The sequence below is a fragment of the Kogia breviceps genome, chromosome 15 (assembly GCF_026419965.1).
Source record: "Kogia breviceps isolate mKogBre1 chromosome 15, mKogBre1 haplotype 1, whole genome shotgun sequence".
In the NCBI taxonomy this organism is placed as follows: Eukaryota; Metazoa; Chordata; class Mammalia; order Artiodactyla; family Physeteridae; genus Kogia; species Kogia breviceps.
In genome coordinates, this window is record NC_081324.1 from 58,574,696 (window position 1) to 58,592,500 (window position 17,805).

At 45.2% G+C, this 17,805-nt stretch overlaps 2 protein-coding genes across 5 annotated transcripts in view; one reads left to right on the forward strand and one right to left on the reverse strand.

Moving 5' to 3' along the window:
• The window catches only part of LOC131742894 (proline-rich proteoglycan 2-like), an 80,583-nt gene that overhangs the window by 30,640 nt on the left and 32,138 nt on the right, over window positions 1-17,805 (forward strand). Inside the window, exon 4 of one of the 4 annotated variants that reach the window (XM_067014537.1) lies at window positions 7,021-7,045. The exons of the other annotated variants lie outside the window; for them this stretch is intronic. The gene's annotated coding sequence lies outside the window, so the exon portion shown is untranslated. Of the gene's footprint in view, window positions 1-7,020; window positions 7,046-17,805 lie in introns of those variants that run through there. 4 annotated transcript variants of the gene reach the window in all.
• Window positions 3,631-17,805, reverse strand: part of LAMA1 (laminin subunit alpha 1) — a 153,514-nt gene continuing 139,339 nt past the window's right edge. Inside the window, 8 exon segments of the mRNA XM_067014538.1 lie at window positions 3,631-3,982; window positions 4,592-4,814; window positions 7,100-7,233; window positions 8,495-8,648; window positions 9,132-9,290; window positions 11,157-11,346; window positions 14,419-14,531; window positions 15,825-15,960. Of these exon segments, the coding sequence (XP_066870639.1) occupies window positions 3,822-3,982; window positions 4,592-4,814; window positions 7,100-7,233; window positions 8,495-8,648; window positions 9,132-9,290; window positions 11,157-11,346; window positions 14,419-14,531; window positions 15,825-15,960 (1,270 nt within the window). The 3' untranslated portion in view covers window positions 3,631-3,821.

A 17,805-nucleotide genomic window follows, 5' to 3' on the forward strand; every position in this document is an offset into this window, starting at 1 on the left:
GTTCATATTACCATTTACTTAATTGTTTCGGGTTATTCTTGTAGGTCTTTTCCTTCTGTTGTGTTTCTTGCTTCGAGAAGTTCTTTTAGCATTTGTTGTAGAGCTGGTTTGGTGGTGCTGAACTTTCTCAGCTTTTGCTTGTCTGTAAAGCTTTTAATTTCTCCATCAAATCTGAATGAGATCCTTGCTGGGTAGAGTAATCTTCGTTGTAGGTTTTTTTTCTTCATCACTTTAAATATGTCCTGCCACTCCCTTCTGGCTTGTACAGTTTCTGCTGAGAGATCAGATGTTAACCTTATGGGGATTCCCTTGTGTGTTTTTTGTTGTTTTTCCCTTGCTTTTAATATGTTTTCTTTGTATTTAATTTTTGACAGTTTGATTATTATGTGTGTTGGCATGTTTAACTTTGGGTTTCTCCTGTATGGGACTCTCTCTGCTTCCTGGACTTGACTGACTATTTCCCTTCCTATATTAAGGAAGTTTTGAACTATAATCTCTTCAAATATTTTCTCAGTCCCTTTCTTTTTCTCTTCTTCTTCTGGGACCCCTATAATTCGAATGTTGGTGCGTTTAATGTTGTCCCAGAGGTCTCTGAGACTGTCCTCAGTTCTCTTCATTCTTTTTCTTTCTTCTGCTCTGCTGTAGTTATTTCCACTATTTTATCTTCCAGGTCACTTATCCGTCCTTCTGCCTCAGTTATTCCGCTATTGATCCCATCTCGAGTATTTTTCATTTCATTTATTGTGTTGCTCATTGTTTATTGCTTCCTCTTTATTTCTTCTAATGTTAATGTTTCTTGCAATTTGTCTATTCTATTTCCAAGATTTTGAATCATCTTTACTATCATTATTCTGAATTCTTTTTCAGGTAGACTGCCTATTTCCTCTTCATTTGTTAGGTCTGGTGTGTTTTTGTCTTGCTTCTTCATCTGCTATGTGTTTTTCTGTCTTCTTATTTCGCTTATCTTACTGTGTTTGGGGTCTCCTTTTTGCACGCTGCAGGTTCATAGTTCCCTCTGTTTTTGGTTGCTGTCCCCAGTGGCTGAGGTTGGTTCAGTGGGTTGAGCAGGTTTCCTGGTTGGGGGGACTAGTGCCTCTGTTCTGGTGGATGAGGCTGGATCTTGTCTTTCTGGTGGGCAGGTCCACGTCTGGTGGTTTGTATGGGGATGTTGGTAGTCTTATTATGATTTTAGGCAGCCTATCTGCTAATGGATGGGGCTGTAGACCTGTCTTGCTCTTTGTTGGGCATAGGGTCTTCAGCACTGTTCGTTGCTGGTCCTTGAGTGAAGCTGGGTCTTGGTGTTGAGATGGAGATCTCTGGGAGATTTTCGCCATTTGATATTGCATGGAACTGGGAGATCTCTTGTGGACCAGTGTCCTGAGGTTGGTTCTCCCACCTCAGAGACACAGACTTGACACCTGGCTGGAGTGCCAAGAGCACTGAATCCACATGGCTTAAAATAAAAGGGAGAAAAAAATAGAAAGGAAAGAAAGGAAGGAAGGAGGAAGGGAGGGAAAGGAAGGAGGGAAGAAAGGAAGGGAGGAACGAAGGAAGGAAGAAAGCAAGGATGGGAGGAAGGAAGGGAGGAAGGAAGGAAGGAAGGAGGGAAGTAGGAAAGAAAGGAGGGAAGAAAGGAAGAAAGAAATGGAGAAGACAAAATAAAGTAGGATAAAATATAGTTTTTAAAATAAAAAATAATTATTAAGAAGAAAAATTTCTATTAAAGAAACAAAACAAAACAAACAAACAAAAAACGGGTCGGTCTAACCCTTTTGGGAGGTCTGAGGTCTTCTGCCAGCGTTCGGTGGGTGTTCTATAGGAGAAGTTCCACGTGTAGATGTATTTCTGATGTATCTGTGAGGAGGAAGGTGATCGCCGCGTCTTACTCTTCCGCCATCTTCTCGCTCCCCCTTAAACATTTTTTGAATTATTTGGTAGGGAGGGAAGAGGTATCAATCTTTTTAGGCCCTTGGAGCCTGTAAAGTGGGATTGCCAGATTTAGCAAATAAAAAATACATGATATCATGGAATAGTTTAAAAAGTGTTCATTGTTTATCTGAAATTCAAATTTATCTGGGTGTCCTGTAGTTTATCTGGCAACCTTACAGTAAAGACCTGAATCTTGCCTTGCTGAGAGAGGTTAAGGAACCAGCGTAAGGCCCTGCACTGAGAGTCAGAGCCAGGTGTCTGAGCTGGAGCCCAGGTTCTTTACCATCATGGGGAGACAGCCAAAGCATGGTGGCCCTACTCGTGCTCTGTAAAGGCCAAAGGGGAGAGAGCTGGTTGCTCCCTTGAGGGGGTCTTCTAAGAGAGGCCTTGGGAATAATTATAACCACGAAAGGCCCAAACTGTTTTAGCTTTATTAATAAGTGGGGAGGGGGAGAGAGGGGCAAAAGCCCATGGCAACTCTGCAATGTGCTGTCTATCCTGGTTTGGATCTTTTCCTCACCCAGTGTGATGAACCAAGGTCTAGAATGTCTGAGCCGTCATCTCCAGCTGTAGATGGTTTCCATAGAAACATGAACAGAAAGGCCACCCACGGCACAGTGAGGGGGCCCCTGTGTGCATTTTCACTGCTGAGATGTCAAATGCCCTTTTCCTAATCCAGCTGTCAAGTGAGCTGCCTTAAGTCTGCAGTTGTCTGAATTCCTTAAATTGCCAGATGCTATAGAACAGACAGCACTCCCACAGTTGGCTGCTACCTTTCCTAATATCTTCATGCAGTTGTTTATTTTGAAGGAACTGAATCAGCCAGGAGGTGCAGATTGCCACAAGGGTTCAGAAACAGGAGGAAGGCACAGAAGGACAGGGCCCAGGACCACAGTTGTCTTCCTTGTTTATGAAATTAAAATTTCTCACAGAAATAGAAATCGAACCTGTCACCTTCCATATTATAAAAGCAGGTCACTTCTAAGACCTCTCTTCAAGTAAGCATTTGCAAAGTGCAATCATTTTTCTGAAGCAAATCGAATAGTAGCCATTTTGACTCCAGCCACGGCTGCAGAGCAGAACTAAAATACATCTGCAGGGAATTAAATGATCCTTCAGAGATCTTAGTTTAAAACTGCTTAGTTCGTTAAAATATATTTATGGCTTTAAATTTTTCCTTCTTCTGGAATTTACACACATTCTCCCAGAAAAAGTAGCTGATCAAGGAAAACTGTCTCATCCCAAGGAGTGAAAATAAAATTAACAGTAAAAGAGGAGCTAACTAGTTATGATGCCACTTTTATTTTTCTTTTGTCTTGCAAATACTATAGGTATTTGCATACTGTTAGGTTAGGTCCTTACCAAACAAGGTTATATCTAGAGGAGGCTTTGCCTTCTTCCTGTGTTCCCTTTGCCCTGTGACTTGCTGGAGTTTGTTTAAAATGCTTTTGGGTCAAACAGCTGGTGCCCTCTGCTGGAACGTGCCCAGTAGTATTATTGAACTTGTTCTTTGTAGGAATTGGAGCTTAAAATCTTGATAAAGTATTCATACTCTGCTCTAATCTATTATCGTCTATAGTGATATTTTATTTTTTAAAAGTTCAAAATGCAAAACATGAAATACTGTCAAATAATCAGTAGAATAGTCAACATTTTAAAGTTTCATTTAAAAAACTTTAAAAAAAGAGCCAGTGAATTCAATTTACATTTTAAACTATTTAATAGAGGTATTTGTTGTACATGTGGTTTTAGTTTGACATAAACAAAAAATTTCTCTCTAGAAACATTTAACCTGAGTTGGAAATGAAATCTGAACTGTAAAGGTTTTAATTCACCAAATAATTCTCCTCAAAATATAAATGATGATTCCCAACTGAGGAGTTCCCCAAAGTTCAGACCTCAGTCCCAGGACAGGAATGAGGGAAAACTCCTTGTAGGTCAAAAGCTGTGCTGAAGTCATAGGATTGAACTTGTGGGCCCTTAATTAGAGTGAGTTTTCTCAAACAGCCCCGGAAGGAGGTCTGGCTGCTCAGGCAGTTTTGCTTTACGTCAGCTGTTTAGGAAAGAAGATAGTGTTAAATTTTGTTAAATGACATAGGTAGCACAATAGGAACAAAAATAACTTCTTGTGGTTTCCAGATCAAAATTAGAAGAATATTTTTCTACATAAGTGGCTTCAGTGATAGCAGAATTCATAGAAAACTATTAATAAACAATTTTAAGGTATAGTGACTTTAAAAGTCATAAAAGGGATTATTTGATTAACATTTGTATCAATTACTTGGAACATCTAAAATGCATAATTTAATCCAGAAATCGATGTGAGAGGATAAGACACATGTTGGTCCTCAAAAATGATCACTGACCCCTAAAATGATTCCCAACTTGGGGGTCATCTGAGAAGATCTTTCTCAGTGAAGTCATCCAGCTTCCTGTACATCACATCTGATGTTCTCGGAGTCTTACCTAGTGATCACCTTATATGTGTAGATTAATTTTTTCAAGAATTCCTAGGAATTTGAAATAGACTTTCTCAAATGGTAAAGAATTTATCACCCAAGCCATGTATTTTTCATCTCTATTCTATACCCACATGAACTAAGACTTTCCCCAGTGGCAGTGCCCGTCAAAAGTGAATGAGCAGAGCAGACGACATACGCACCAGGATAGCCACCAACATAAATGGGATTGTTGGTGTCAGCAGAGGTAGACTGGGTGTGTAGACTTTCAGCTTGAACTGCATTCCCATCGACAATCAGAACCACGCGATGTTTGCTTTTGTTTGCCTGAAGTGTGTGCCATTTTCCATCACAGAGAGTTTTGGGAGCTTTGGGTTCGTATGTGGCTGTTATCCTACCAGCACCATTGTTAACATGAAATAAGAGCTAAACAAACAATAGACACAAGCAAATATCTTGGTGAATTTTTCCCTATTTAAGGAACACAGTCCATTCACATAATGTTCTTGGAGTGGAAAAAATCAGAGCATTCTTCTAAAAAGGAGGGCTAACTATGAAAAACAAACAATGGTTCTGAAAAATAGCCTCTTAAGGATTATGATGCTATCCCTATTCCCAAGGTTTCAGAACGGAAAATGGCCACCTTCATAGAAACAAGCCTGAGCCACGATCTTAGCATTGTGTCCTCAGATCAGTGCCTCATTTTCAGCACAACAGGAGCCCCTGGGTTTACTGAGGGTGTCAATTCCTAGAAGTTGCTATAGCACCTGTGAAGGAACATTTACTAACTCCCTTCTGACAAACCATAAATGCTCTACTACAGCAAGTGGTAGCACAAAAAGTTGGAGACCTGCAGAAGGTGAGAGGGAAGAATTGTGACTGTCCTGTTGTAAGGTTCTTATGCTATATGTGAAGCTATTCATTTCAAGGTAGAATGTGACAAAGAGATATACTGTAAAGACTTGGGCAACCAATAGAAATATTTTTGAAAGAACAATAAATAATAAGCCAGTAATAGAGGTAAAATATACAATACATCAGAAATTACATTTTTGCAACTGTTACACTTCTGATAACATTTTTCAGATGTCACATAAAAATGTGCAAATGGGGCTTCCCTGGTGGTGCAGTGGCTAAGAATCCGCCTGCCAAGGCGGGGGATGCGGATTCAAGCTCTGGTCCGGGAAGATTCCACATGCTGCGGAGCAACTAAGCCCGTGAGCTGCAACTACTGAACCTGCACACCTGGAGCCCATGCTCCATAACAAGAGAAGCCACCACAATGAGAAGCCCGCACACCACAACAAAGAGTAGCCCCCGTTCACCACAACTAGAAAAAGCCTGCACACAGCAACAAAGACCCAACGCAGCCAAAAATAAATAAATAAAAATTTTTAAAAATGTACAAATGGATGAAAAAATTTTCAAAATTCCTTTGAAGTACAGCTAAGAAAAGATGTTGGCTATAAGCCACAGTGCAGAGTGGCAGCAATAGGATGTAAAGGCACTTTTGTTTCAACATGAAGATGACATAAAGGGGGAGAAGAGGTGAAGGCTTGTGACTTTATTATATCGTCCCCACCCCCATTCTAGGATATCCTAGGGGCCAAAGTCCCAGTGGGGAGTAAGTAGGGAAATGCTAGAAACAAGCTAATAAGTTTGGGAGAATCAATAGACTTGTTCCTTGCCTTCCAGGAGGCAGTAAGTAGCTCAGGAAGAGTCAAGCATCATAGTCCCACAACATGAGTTGACCACAGTGCAGTAAAAGTGCATTAGAGGGAGAGAGGACCTGAGAGACCACCACCTTGACTCCCCATGTCTGATGAGTGGTATAGCAGACCTTCCCAAGTTCTCATCTGGCCCTCTGGGGATAAGGAAGTTACAGAAAACAATTATGTTTTTGTATTCTGCAATAAAAAGAAATGAATTGTCATTGATATTCACACCAAACCTGGATGAACTGCCAGGAAATGAGACAGAGTGTAAAAAGCCAATCTCAAGAGAATACATACTACATGATTTAATTTATGGAACAGTTGTGAAATAACAGAGCGACAGAAAGAGATCAATGGTTGCCAGGGGTGAGGGATGCAGGGGGAGGGAGTCGGTGTGGATATGAAGGGGGTGGCTTGAGGGAGCCTTGTGGTAATGGTACCATTGTCCTGATTGTGGTGGTTACATGAAGCTACACATGTGATAAAATTGTGAAGAGCTGCACACACTCGTAAACACGTATAACTAGCATAACTGAATAACCTCTGTGGATTGAGCCAATGTCAGTTTCATAGATTCGATGTACTAGTTATGCAGGATGCTAACCCTGGAGAAACCTAGGTGCAGGGTGCACGAGGACCTCCCTGTGCATTACATTGCAACCTCTTATCATCTATAATGATTTCCACATAAAAAGTTAACAAATATTAGGGAGAGTAGGGCATTAGGTTGGTAACTTACTTTCAGATGGTTTTCAGGGAAAAAGTTTTTTGTATTGTTGCAGTTTTGCTTTACATTTAATTTGAAAAATGTGAAAGAAATTATTTTTTAAAAACTTTTTTTAGGATTATCTATTTTTAAATATTAATCAACCTTTTCTCCATTCCATTAAAGTGAATAATTGGAAATTTGGTTCTAGATATGTCTACTGTTTCTTAACTGCTCTGTCTCTGACACTGGGGTGAGACGGGGGCATCCAATCCAGATTCAGCACTCACCTTGCCATTTACAATCTCTAATCCAATGGCATCCACTTTGGCGCTGCTGATGCCCAGGAGGACACCATTCTCTGAGGAGGTACGAAACTCCAGCGTAATGTTCACATCTGATCGTACTCTGTAGCCTTCTTTGACTGAAAAACCAAGGAAGACCCCCAGTTAGTGGTGAGGCCTGCCCTGCCCAGGAAGGCCCAGGCTTAGAATGGCCTCAGGCTGGGCGGGCTGGCTGTGCATTTGGGCTCCTGATGAGGGTCAGGAGAGCTGGCTCCAGCTCTTTCTCTGAATCTGGCTCCACCCCCACCAGCAAGTCATTTCCAACCCCCAAGCCTCAGCTTGCACCTCTGTGGGATGAAGCTGAATAGAGCTGAGGCAGGCACATCCTCTCAGCTACAGCCATGTGGGTAAAAAAATCACAAGGGATTTGATCCATGTAACTCCATCATTATCTGTCCAGGAAGACTGCACTTTATTTTTCCAATATGTACTTACTGGGTATGTCATTATTTGCTGAGAATATTAGTCGGAGTCCACACTAGGCTTTTTTTTAATTGAATGAATTTTTCATTCAGGTGATAAAAAAGCTGAGATAGGTTAGGGATATTAGCAGTAGCAGGCAGTTGTTACCGTGCCCAGGGCTGAAGGAAAAATGGGAGAAGGCAGTGTTACTAGATCTTGGAAGCACAGAGTGAAGGAAGGAAGCCTGCTGGCTTTCCCCTCCTCCCTCCCAACCTCAGTCTTCCACTAGAGCCTTCCTGCAAGCCCAGGGCAAAGGAGCTCAGAAATTAGTTCCCTGTAATAGAAAGAACAGGGGCCAGAGAAGCACAGTTCTGAGTGCAAACAGGAAGTTAACCAGCAAATCAAGCATCTAAAATGGGGAGAGAATGTAAGATATATTACAAGGGCTAGTTCTAAGCCTTGAGGACTTTACATTCTAAGGCATTTTAGAGATTTACATTCCTCTACTTATAACTGATTAATATTTCAACAGTCTAAATGGAGTTAATTTCTTCATCAAATCTGACTCACATTTGGCTGGCTGGTCCAGACATTTTATGCTACTGATTTTGAATTCAAAGGTCCTAATTAACGTGCACAGGGAAAGTATGCCTTATGGAAATTTGGGGAAAGTACAGATGAAACCAGCAGCACATGTTGCACTCTGTCTGCAGTGCCACCACTCCTGGTGGGAGGAGGCCATCTGGATAGCACAAGAGGTGAGAAGGCTTTCACGCTAGAAGCTGAGAAACCAGAATACACTAGAACACTTCACGAAACACGGTCTTGCTGCAGCTTGTGCAGTGGGTCCTGTCCTATCATATAATTCTTGGATCCATATCATCTTAAGAGTGCAGGTGCATCCCAGAGATTTCTTTCAAGATTGTTGATTATACATACCAAGGGCTGCATATCCACTTCCTTCAAAGAAAGTTCCTTCCTGGGCCGCTGCATAGCACCTGTTTACTGCAAATGCAGACGCTGGGCTGTCCTTGTCCAGCTGTTTGCTGTTCACTGTCACCTCCCCAATGCAAGCGGGGATGCTGTGGGTGATCTAAGCCAAATGATGCAGGATTAGATGATGGTGAGGACAACGAGAAGGGCAAGCACAAATTTTCCCTACACTTCAACAAAACACATTAAAATACTACCTTTCGGATTTAAAAATCTAATTGCCACAATACTTCACATGAATGTCTAACTATAATGTAGTAAAAGGGTTTTATATTATTTTGAGTAAATATTGTGGAAATCAAGAATGTGGGATTTTCTCATCTGCAAATACAAGTTTGCCAGACTTTCCTGCACTGTACTGGGGCTAAGTGGCTGTAGAAAGGGAACTGTTGTTAACTAACCAGCAGGAAGCCTGGTTGGGCTTCAAGGAGGAGCTCCAAAACACAATCTAGGAATGTGCTTTGAAAGGCTTGCTGCAAGCCCTGGGCCCAAACAAGATGATTTAAACATAAACATATTCCTCCACAAAACAAACACAAGCACAATAAAGGCAAAATGGTCCCAGAGAGAAAATGCTGCTTACATTTCCAATGTTCCTGGCCCTGTACTCAGAGGGAAGGCCTCCTAGGTACAACTTTCCTTCCACATCCAACGTGGTAGCATCTCCCCCCGTGGTCACCATGGGCGATTCCTGGCCGTCAACCGTCATGAAGCCCTTCCTTTTAAAGTACTCTGTCTTGACCTAGAGCAATGTGAAAACATGCATAATTTCAAAGGAATCTGAGAAATAGCAGTAATAACCTGAATGAAATCCTAAAGGATGGCTCAGGTTTTCACACAGTTGGTGTTGAGAGGAGGCTGAGCCTGGAGCCGGTTAGAACACAGCATGCTCCAAAAACAGAAATACAGATAAATGGAACAGGATAGAAAGCCCAGAGATAAACCCACACACCTATGGGCGACTAATCTATGACAAAGGAGGCAAAGATATACAATGGAGAAGAGAGCCTCTTCAATAAGTGGTGCTGGGAAAACTGGACAGCTACACGTAAAAGAATGAAATTAGAACACTCCCTCACACCATACACAAAAATAAACTCAAAATGTATTAGAGACCTAAATGTAAGACCGGACACTATAAAACTCTTAGAGGAAAACATAGGAAGAACACTCTTTGACAAATCACAGCAAGATCTTTTTTGATCCACCTCCTAGAGAAATGGAAATAAAAATAAACAAATGGGACCTAATGAAACTTAAAAGCTTTTACAAAGCAAAGGAAACTACAAACAAGACGAAAAGACAACCCTCAGAATGGGAGAAAATATTTGCAAACAAATCAACGGACAAAGGATTAATCTCCAAAATATATAAACAGCTCATGCAGCTCAGTATTAAAAAAACAAACAACCCAATCCAAAAATGGGCAGAAGACCTAAAGAGACATTTTTCCAAAGAAGACATACAGATGGTCAAGAAGCACATGAAAAGCTGCTCAACATCACTAATTATTAGATAAATGCAAATCAAAACTACAGTGAGGTATCACCTCACACCAGTTAGAATGGGCATCATCAGAAAATCTACAAACAACAAATGTTGGAGAGGGTGTGGAGAAAAGGGAATCCTCTTGCACTGTTGGTGGGAATGTAAATTGATACAGCTCCTATGGAGAACAGTATGGAGGTTCCTTAAAAAACTAAAAATAGAATTACCATATGACCCAGCAATCCCACTACTGGGCATATACCCAGAGAAAACCATAATTCAAAAAGACACATGCACCCCAGTGTTCACTGCAGCACTATTTACAATAGCCAGGACATGGAAGCAACCTAGATGCCCATCGACAGACGAATGGATAAAGAAGATGTGGTACATATATACAATGGAATATTAGCCATAAAAAGGAACAAAACTGGGTCATTTGTAGAAACATGGATGAATCTAGAGACTGTCATACAGAGTGAAGTAAGTCAGAAAGAGAAAAACAAATACTATATATTAACACATATATGTGGAACCTAGAAAAATGGTACAGATGAACAGGTTTGCAGGGCAGAAATTGAGACACAGATGTAGAAAACAAACACATGGACACCAAGGAGGGAAAGTGGCGGGGGTCGGGTGGTGGTGGTGTGATGAATTGGGAGATTGGGATTGACATGTATACACTGATGTGTATAAAATGGATAACTAATAACCTGCTGTATAAAAAAAAAAAAAATTCAAAAAAAAAATACAGCATGCCCCAGAGCCCTAGTCACAAGGACACAAATGCCATGATGTCAGGTTTGGCCCATTCATGCCACCCTGGGCTTGATTTACTTCTCGTCAAGCCAAGGACATTTCTGGTGCCTTTCGTTCATTCCTCCAATGCTTGCTGAGTGCCTACTAAGTGTCAGGCACCGAGTGAGGCCCTGGGGATATTTCTAGAAGCAGAAAAGGTCCCTGCCCACAAGAAGCTTACAATTCTATGGGGCAGATATCAGACACAAAGCAAGCTGGAAATCAAAGGGGATGATCCCACTACCATGAAATGGAGTGGACACTAGGGACAGGTGGAGCAAAACTCAGAACGAGTGATCACAGCTTCCTGAGAGCGTACCGTGTGCCACTGGCCATCGCTGAGCAGCGCAGAATGCGAGACTTTTGTCCTGCCCTTCCCAAGATCGAACATGAAGTGGAGGCGGCCCCCGTGCAGCTGCAGCGTGGCGTAGTCAACCTGGTTCTGATGAGCCATGTAGTAAACCAGGCCACTGGAGGCGAACGTTCGGATACTTAGCTGGACTGAGAGCCTGGAGGGAAGCAAGAGCTCAGCTCTCAGGAATATGCTTTCATTTTTACTCTTTAACCTCAAAGAGAGACCCCAATAAGTGTTTCAACATTTATATTTAACATCTCAGGTCATTCATCCCTTCATTTATTTATCTATTCATTCAACTCATGGTTACTGCACACGTCCACCTGCCAGGAACGGTTCTAGGAGCAGAGGATCAAGTAGTCAACTGAGGAAGTTCCCTTCCCTCCTGAAACTAATACCAGAAATACATCAGAGGGTTAACACTGGGTCATGTGAAGGCCCAAGTGGTGGCTACATTAAGTAGTCAGGGCAGGCAACTCTGAAGATGGTTATTTCTGAGATCTGAATGAAAGACAGGAGGAAGCCCCCCACAAACCTCCGCAGGAAAGGCCTGCATTTCGTTTTCAGACAGTGCAGAGTATGTGAAAACAACTGTTTGATTCTGGTGGTCGGCCAGGAATTCCCCAAGGGGGCCATGTGGGGGATGGCACCATATAGCAGTAGAGGAAGGTTTCGTCTGCGTGTCTTCCCACAGAAGGGAGCACAGGGTCACTGAGGCACACGGGGACAGGGGAAGGAGAGCATGGCGGATTTCAGTGTAAGTGCAGTGGGAAGCCACGGGAGGGTTTTAAGAAGGGGGATGGGCACAGCTAGATATAGATCTTAAAAAGAACCTGTGACGCCAAGAGCAAATCAGATGGGGCCAGGGTGATAGCAGGTGTCAGGTGGGCAGCTGTTACAAGAGTCCACAGAGGCCAGATTGGGGCTCAGACGAGGGTGGTTGGGGGGGATGTGGAGGAGGTGAACTAATACATGAAATGTTCTGGACGAAGAAGCCTCAGGACTTGCTGAGGGACTGAATTTGGAGAGCAAGGGAAAGAACAAGCTCTAGGTGTGGGCCTTGGGCAGCCAGGTGAATGGTGGTGACGCCTACAGAAATGCAGGTTTCAGGGAGATGGTGAATTCTCTCTGGGTGCATTGAGGTTGAGAGGCCTGTCCCCATCCACATGGAGATGTCCAGGCAGTTGGGTGTACAACCCCTGAGTTCTAGGTGGAGCTCAGAGCTAGCGATGTGGGTGCTGGTGCGAATAGATGGCATTTCACAGCCACTGGAACACAGAAAGTGCCGTGGATGAGCGCCTGGAGGGGGCGGCACCACTACACACGGACGTGGCCGCTGCAGGGCTCTGACGACCTGGCCAGGAGCGAGGCGAGGCTGACCGGGTGGGGAGCAGAGGGAATGGGAGGTGGGGAAAGACAGACAGCCACGTAAGGCAACTCTTCCAAGACGTTCCACTGTGAAGCAGAGCCAGGATATTGAGTGGGGTGGGCTGGGGTGTGCAGTCTACCGGAGCGTTTCTGTTTTAAAAGTTAGGAAGTCCTAGAGAGGAAGTCGGCGCAGTGGTCACAAGCACCTGGGTGGGAGTCTGAGGAGGTGCCTCAATTTCCTGGTCTATAAAATGAAGATAATACCCTCCTCACAGGATAATTATAAGGACTAAGTTGGGGTTTGTGTGTAAAGTACCGAGACCGTCTCTGGTACAAGTGTTTGCTCCTTGGTCTCCCTGATGACAGGTGATGGAGGTGATTCTGTGTGCTGACAGGATCAGGTATGAAAGAGGGAGAAATGGATGCTGCCCGTGTCCTGGGAGGAGGGGTGACGGCTCCAGTGGGCAAGATGGGGCCCCTTCCTCCATGTGGTGGGGGAGGGGCGGGGGGACAAAGGCAGGGTGCTTCTTCTGAAGAACGGGCTCTTAGTGAGGCAAGACAGCAGCTGGGGCATGAAGGGAGCTGTGGGGTTGCACAGAGTTTTGAGAGAAGAGAAGAAGCTATGAAAAATAAAAAATGTGTACTAGAGAAGTATACTGGCTCCCCATACATTTGGAGTTTGGAGGTTCCATCTGAGATCTGTGGCCACAGCTTTAAAGTCAAACCAGGTAGGAAAAAGAGATGCATCTCTGCAGCCCTGACCACCAGCTCGGGTTCTGGCATGGATCAGGCCCCGTATGGGCTTTACCTGGGGTCACAGTGAAGAGATGAGAGGGTTAAGGGAGTTTGCAGAGGAACACCTGTAATAAAGGCATCAAGTCTATCTGGGTAAGGGCATAAACTGTGCTGTGGGAGATGGAAAAAGGGTGATGATGGTGAGAAAGCACGAGGGCTCAGGGGTCTTGATGCGGTTGAGGGACTGCTGGAGCCGGAAGTAAGGAGGAGGAAGAGGGTTTAGTCGGGTGCTTAAGGTAGAGATTGTGGAGGTGGGGTGGGTACTTACGAAGTACTCAAGGGTGTGAGCATGGGGAGAGGGTGGCTCGGAGGGAAGGACGAAAAGACGGATCTAAGCCAGAGGACCTCAAAGATGAGGTGCTGGGCGGCTGCTGAACTCATGGGGAATGATGGCAGGGGCTGCAGAGAGAAGACACTGAGCCGAGATGTGTACTGGGGCAGTGAGCTCAGATGACACAGCAGAGGCACAGAGCATGGCAGGCCTGAAGGTGTGGACCTCAGGGCTGAGTCACAGGAAGAGCGGGGAGGACTGTGGGTCCTCGGCCATGAGATCCCTGGGATGTGAGCCGGCTTCACTGAACAGAGAAGGGTACCTGGGACAGGCATGTATGAGGGCCGGGGAAACGTGCAGACTGGTGATGGTGTGGCACCAGGGATCTGGGGGCACAGTGAAAGTTTGGGTAGACAGTTTCATCAGATTAGTGAATGCTTACTGTAGAATGGGGTTCAAAGGCCAGATGATAGATCCAGAGAACCTGGGATTCCAGAAGGAAGGATTTAGATACCTACGTGCTTTCCTACATACACACAGACAGGCAGCAACCAGCCATCATCAAGATGAGGTAAAGACAAACCACAGAACCCCACTTAACCATGTTTAAGCATCTGAGGTCCACAGAGGCTGCCTTCCTCTCTTTGCCTTCTCACTGCTGCCATATGGTGGCAAGTTGAACACTCCATGGTGAAACACAAGAAGCTTCTAGAAAAGACCCATTGCTGAAGAATACGTCCTGGATTCATCTAGCAATGAGATACCTCATGAGGACATTAGAGCAATGCCTACCTCTTTCGGACAGCCAGCTGATTAAAGGGCAGCACCAAGTGGCTGCCTTCTGCGAGGCCGAACTGGTGGGCGTTGGGGATGTACTCTGGGGCTCTGTCCACAGCACATAATTCCTGTAAGAGATGCACACGGTTCTCAGCCACGCACGACCAGGACCCCCACTAACACTGACGCGTTTTTCCATGAGGGAAACATCTCAGAAGCAATTGTGTCAGAGCACCAGCAACACGAACGCACAAGCACCGATTTTACCTTCTTTGCTTTGAACAGTTTACTACACATCCCTTTCTTTATCTCTCTGAGAAGGCAATTAGAGCTTTTGTTTTTCACCTCAGCCCCACTGAAGTTCACCTAAATTCCCATGAATTTTCATCAGGCCTAAGGGGCAAAGGCCTTGCTCTGCGCCCCTGTGCCCCTGAAACCCCTGCTCTGGGGAGGGCCTGAGGATGTCAGCGGTTACAGGAGCACCTGCCTCACAAGCACCAGGCAGCTGTAAGTGCCCACAGGTGACAGGCCGAGCTAGTTCCACCCAGACAGGAGCAGGTGCAGCCAGGAGGAGCCGGGCTGGAGGGGCAGGTGCCCTGACTCTGGACCAAGTGAGGCCTTAGACTCAGTTTTCCAGGTCGGTGGATGGATGCTACCAAGACAACTGTCCTGAACTCAAGGATGGGCCCTGCTTTTGTGTGATTGCGCCATCTAAATCAGAGTGTAAACTTTCAACCAAGGAAGTAGAGAAATCAGAAAAGGGAAAGAAAAGTGAAAACTGACAATGGCTGCTGTTAAAAATACTTGGTCAAACAGGCTTTTCCTAGATGAATCAAATCTTATTTTTTAAAGCAACAATTATACATACGATGGCCTATATAAATACTTATTTTCATGTTTCTGACTAAATCCAAAGTGATACTGAGTCCTCATAAAGCCTCTGCCTCAAAGCTGGCCGTGCGGCAACCCAAAGAGGCGCCCGAGCATTAGAGCTTGCAGCTCGGGACACTCTGCCATGTCTGATACGCTGTTTTCTCAGAGAGCCATCCCACTTGCCACTGCTTCTCATCACAGGGGTGACCCTGGAACTCCCCCAGATTCCTTTGGAAAGTGGCTTCCAGCTGGTTTTTCCAGCCAATGGAAGGCAGTTCTGGGAGGCTGGAGGGTGAATGGGAGAAGCCGCGTGTCTCGCTCCTTCCTGCCTCCCTGGCAGGGCCTGTCTTCTCTGTGCTCCAGCGCCCACTGGGAGACTCTCTGCTCAGACTCGCTCCCTGGGCGGCCCTGACTCTTCCCTCTGTGTGCTCATTGCTCCTGTGTGCTCCTGCAGCTTTATCACAAGGTCCCCATTTTAATGTCCTCTGGGTGGTGATCTTTTTTTCTGACTGGACCTGAGCCATAGAATTAAAGAAAGCCCTTCTTACTGGACTTGGTAAAGGCTGGGGCTCTGGCGGGAGTTCGCCATCCTCTCCATGGAGAGCCAGCTTTGGCCGTTCTGAGAGCAAGCAGGAGTCCAAGTCCACGTGTTCATAGCCAGTGGCACTAGTGAGATCCAAAAGTCTAGATACAAACAAAGTGTTTTCAAAATTAATGGAGATAATACAAATCAACACCTGAACCAAGGTCATGTGATTATTGAACACTTAAAATCCATTAAAAAACATGAATATAATACTCTTAGAATAACCAAATCGACCGTCTCCCACAGTCACTAGAAGTCCACATAACCTCCCTTATCCGTTGTCTTGTTTGATTCTTCTGCCTGAAGTGGCAGCCGCCTGTCCGCCCGCCCCACAGCCCATCCCCCTGTGTCCACCTGGCCATTCCTGAGTGTCCCTCAGGAGTCGGCTCAAATGCTGTCACCTGCTCCTGCAGCCTTGGCTGGGCTGCCTCAGGGCAAGAAGCTGGCTGTGGCTCCCCCAGCGCTGCACAGAGGCCTCCATGAAACACTGGCTTCTTTCTCACAGTTTCCCTTTGCCAGGAAGTCGTGAACTACCCTTCTCATGTGTCCCTTTACTCTACAACATGTCCCCAGTCTGCACGTCCTTTGTAGACACTTTCCGAGGACATGGCTGTGAACAGTACATAGATGTTTCTGCCCTATCAGGTTCCCAGTCTCACGGCTTTCAGGAACAAGAAGATGCCTAATTGATTAGTTAATTAATAAACAATTGGGTGAATAAATATATCAAGTTACAAATAACTGCTCAAGGTTCTGACATCATCATAGTGTTGAAACCCAAGACGATGTTTTATTCTTTTAAATTTCAAGGCTCCTAAGAGGTTCCTTCACAGAGGAAACTGCCACCATGAAAGATCTAAGTCCTTGCTCAAGCTCACAGAGCAGGTCAGCAGCCCAGCAAGGAGGGGAACTTCAGTCTCCTGACACTCAGGCACATTTAGTTTCTCCTGTGCGGGTTCTGTCCACCCTCTCTGCCCCCCCACCAACCATCGCCCAGGATGGGGCATATAGCTTCTGTCCCCCGGCATGCTGACCACAAGCATAAGGGCAGTGAACAGGAAATAAATGCCTGTGGGCACATATAATTCCCTTCCTCATGGTCACCTCCACATGGGAGCAGAGACTTCCAGTTCTTAATCAGACAGTAATTGTTCTAGGAGGAGCCACTAATAATCTGAAGTTGCAAGTAGCCCAGCAGTAAAGGGTCCTTTAAAGCAATGAGCTCAAGACAGCAGGAAGCTTGTATCACAAAGTCTCTACATTCTCAAAAGTGTATGCCAGGAGACCTTCAAGATGGCGGAAGAGTAAGACGTGGAGATCACCTTCCTCCCCACAAATACATCAGAAATCCATCTACATGTGGAACAACTCCTACAGAACACCTACTGAATGCTGGCAGAAGACCTCAGACTTCCCAAACAGCAAGAAACTCCCCACGTACCTGGGTAGGGCAAAAGAAAAAAAAAAAAAACAGAGACAAAAGAATAGGGACAGGACCTGCACCTCCAGGAGGGAGCTGTGAAGGAGGAAAAGTTTCCACACACTGGGAAGCCCCTTTGTGGGTGGAGACTGGGGGTGGCGGGGGGGAAGCTTTGGAACCACGGAGAAGAGTGTAGCAACAGGGATGTGGAGGGCAAAGCAGAGATTCCTTCACAGAGGATCGGTGCCGACCAGCACTCACCAGCCCGAGAGGCTTGTCTGCTCACCCACTGGGGCAGGTGGGGGCTGGGAGCTGAGGCTCGGGCATTGGAGGTCGGATCCCAGGGAGAGGACTGGGGTTGGCTGCGTGAACACAGCCTGAAGGGGGCTAGTGCGCCACGGCTAGCAGGGAGGGAGTCCAGGAAAAACTCTGGAGCTGCCTAAGAGGCAAGAGACCATCGTTTCAGGGTGTGCAAGAAGACGGGTTCAGAGCACCGCCTAAACGAGCTTCAGAGATGGGCGTG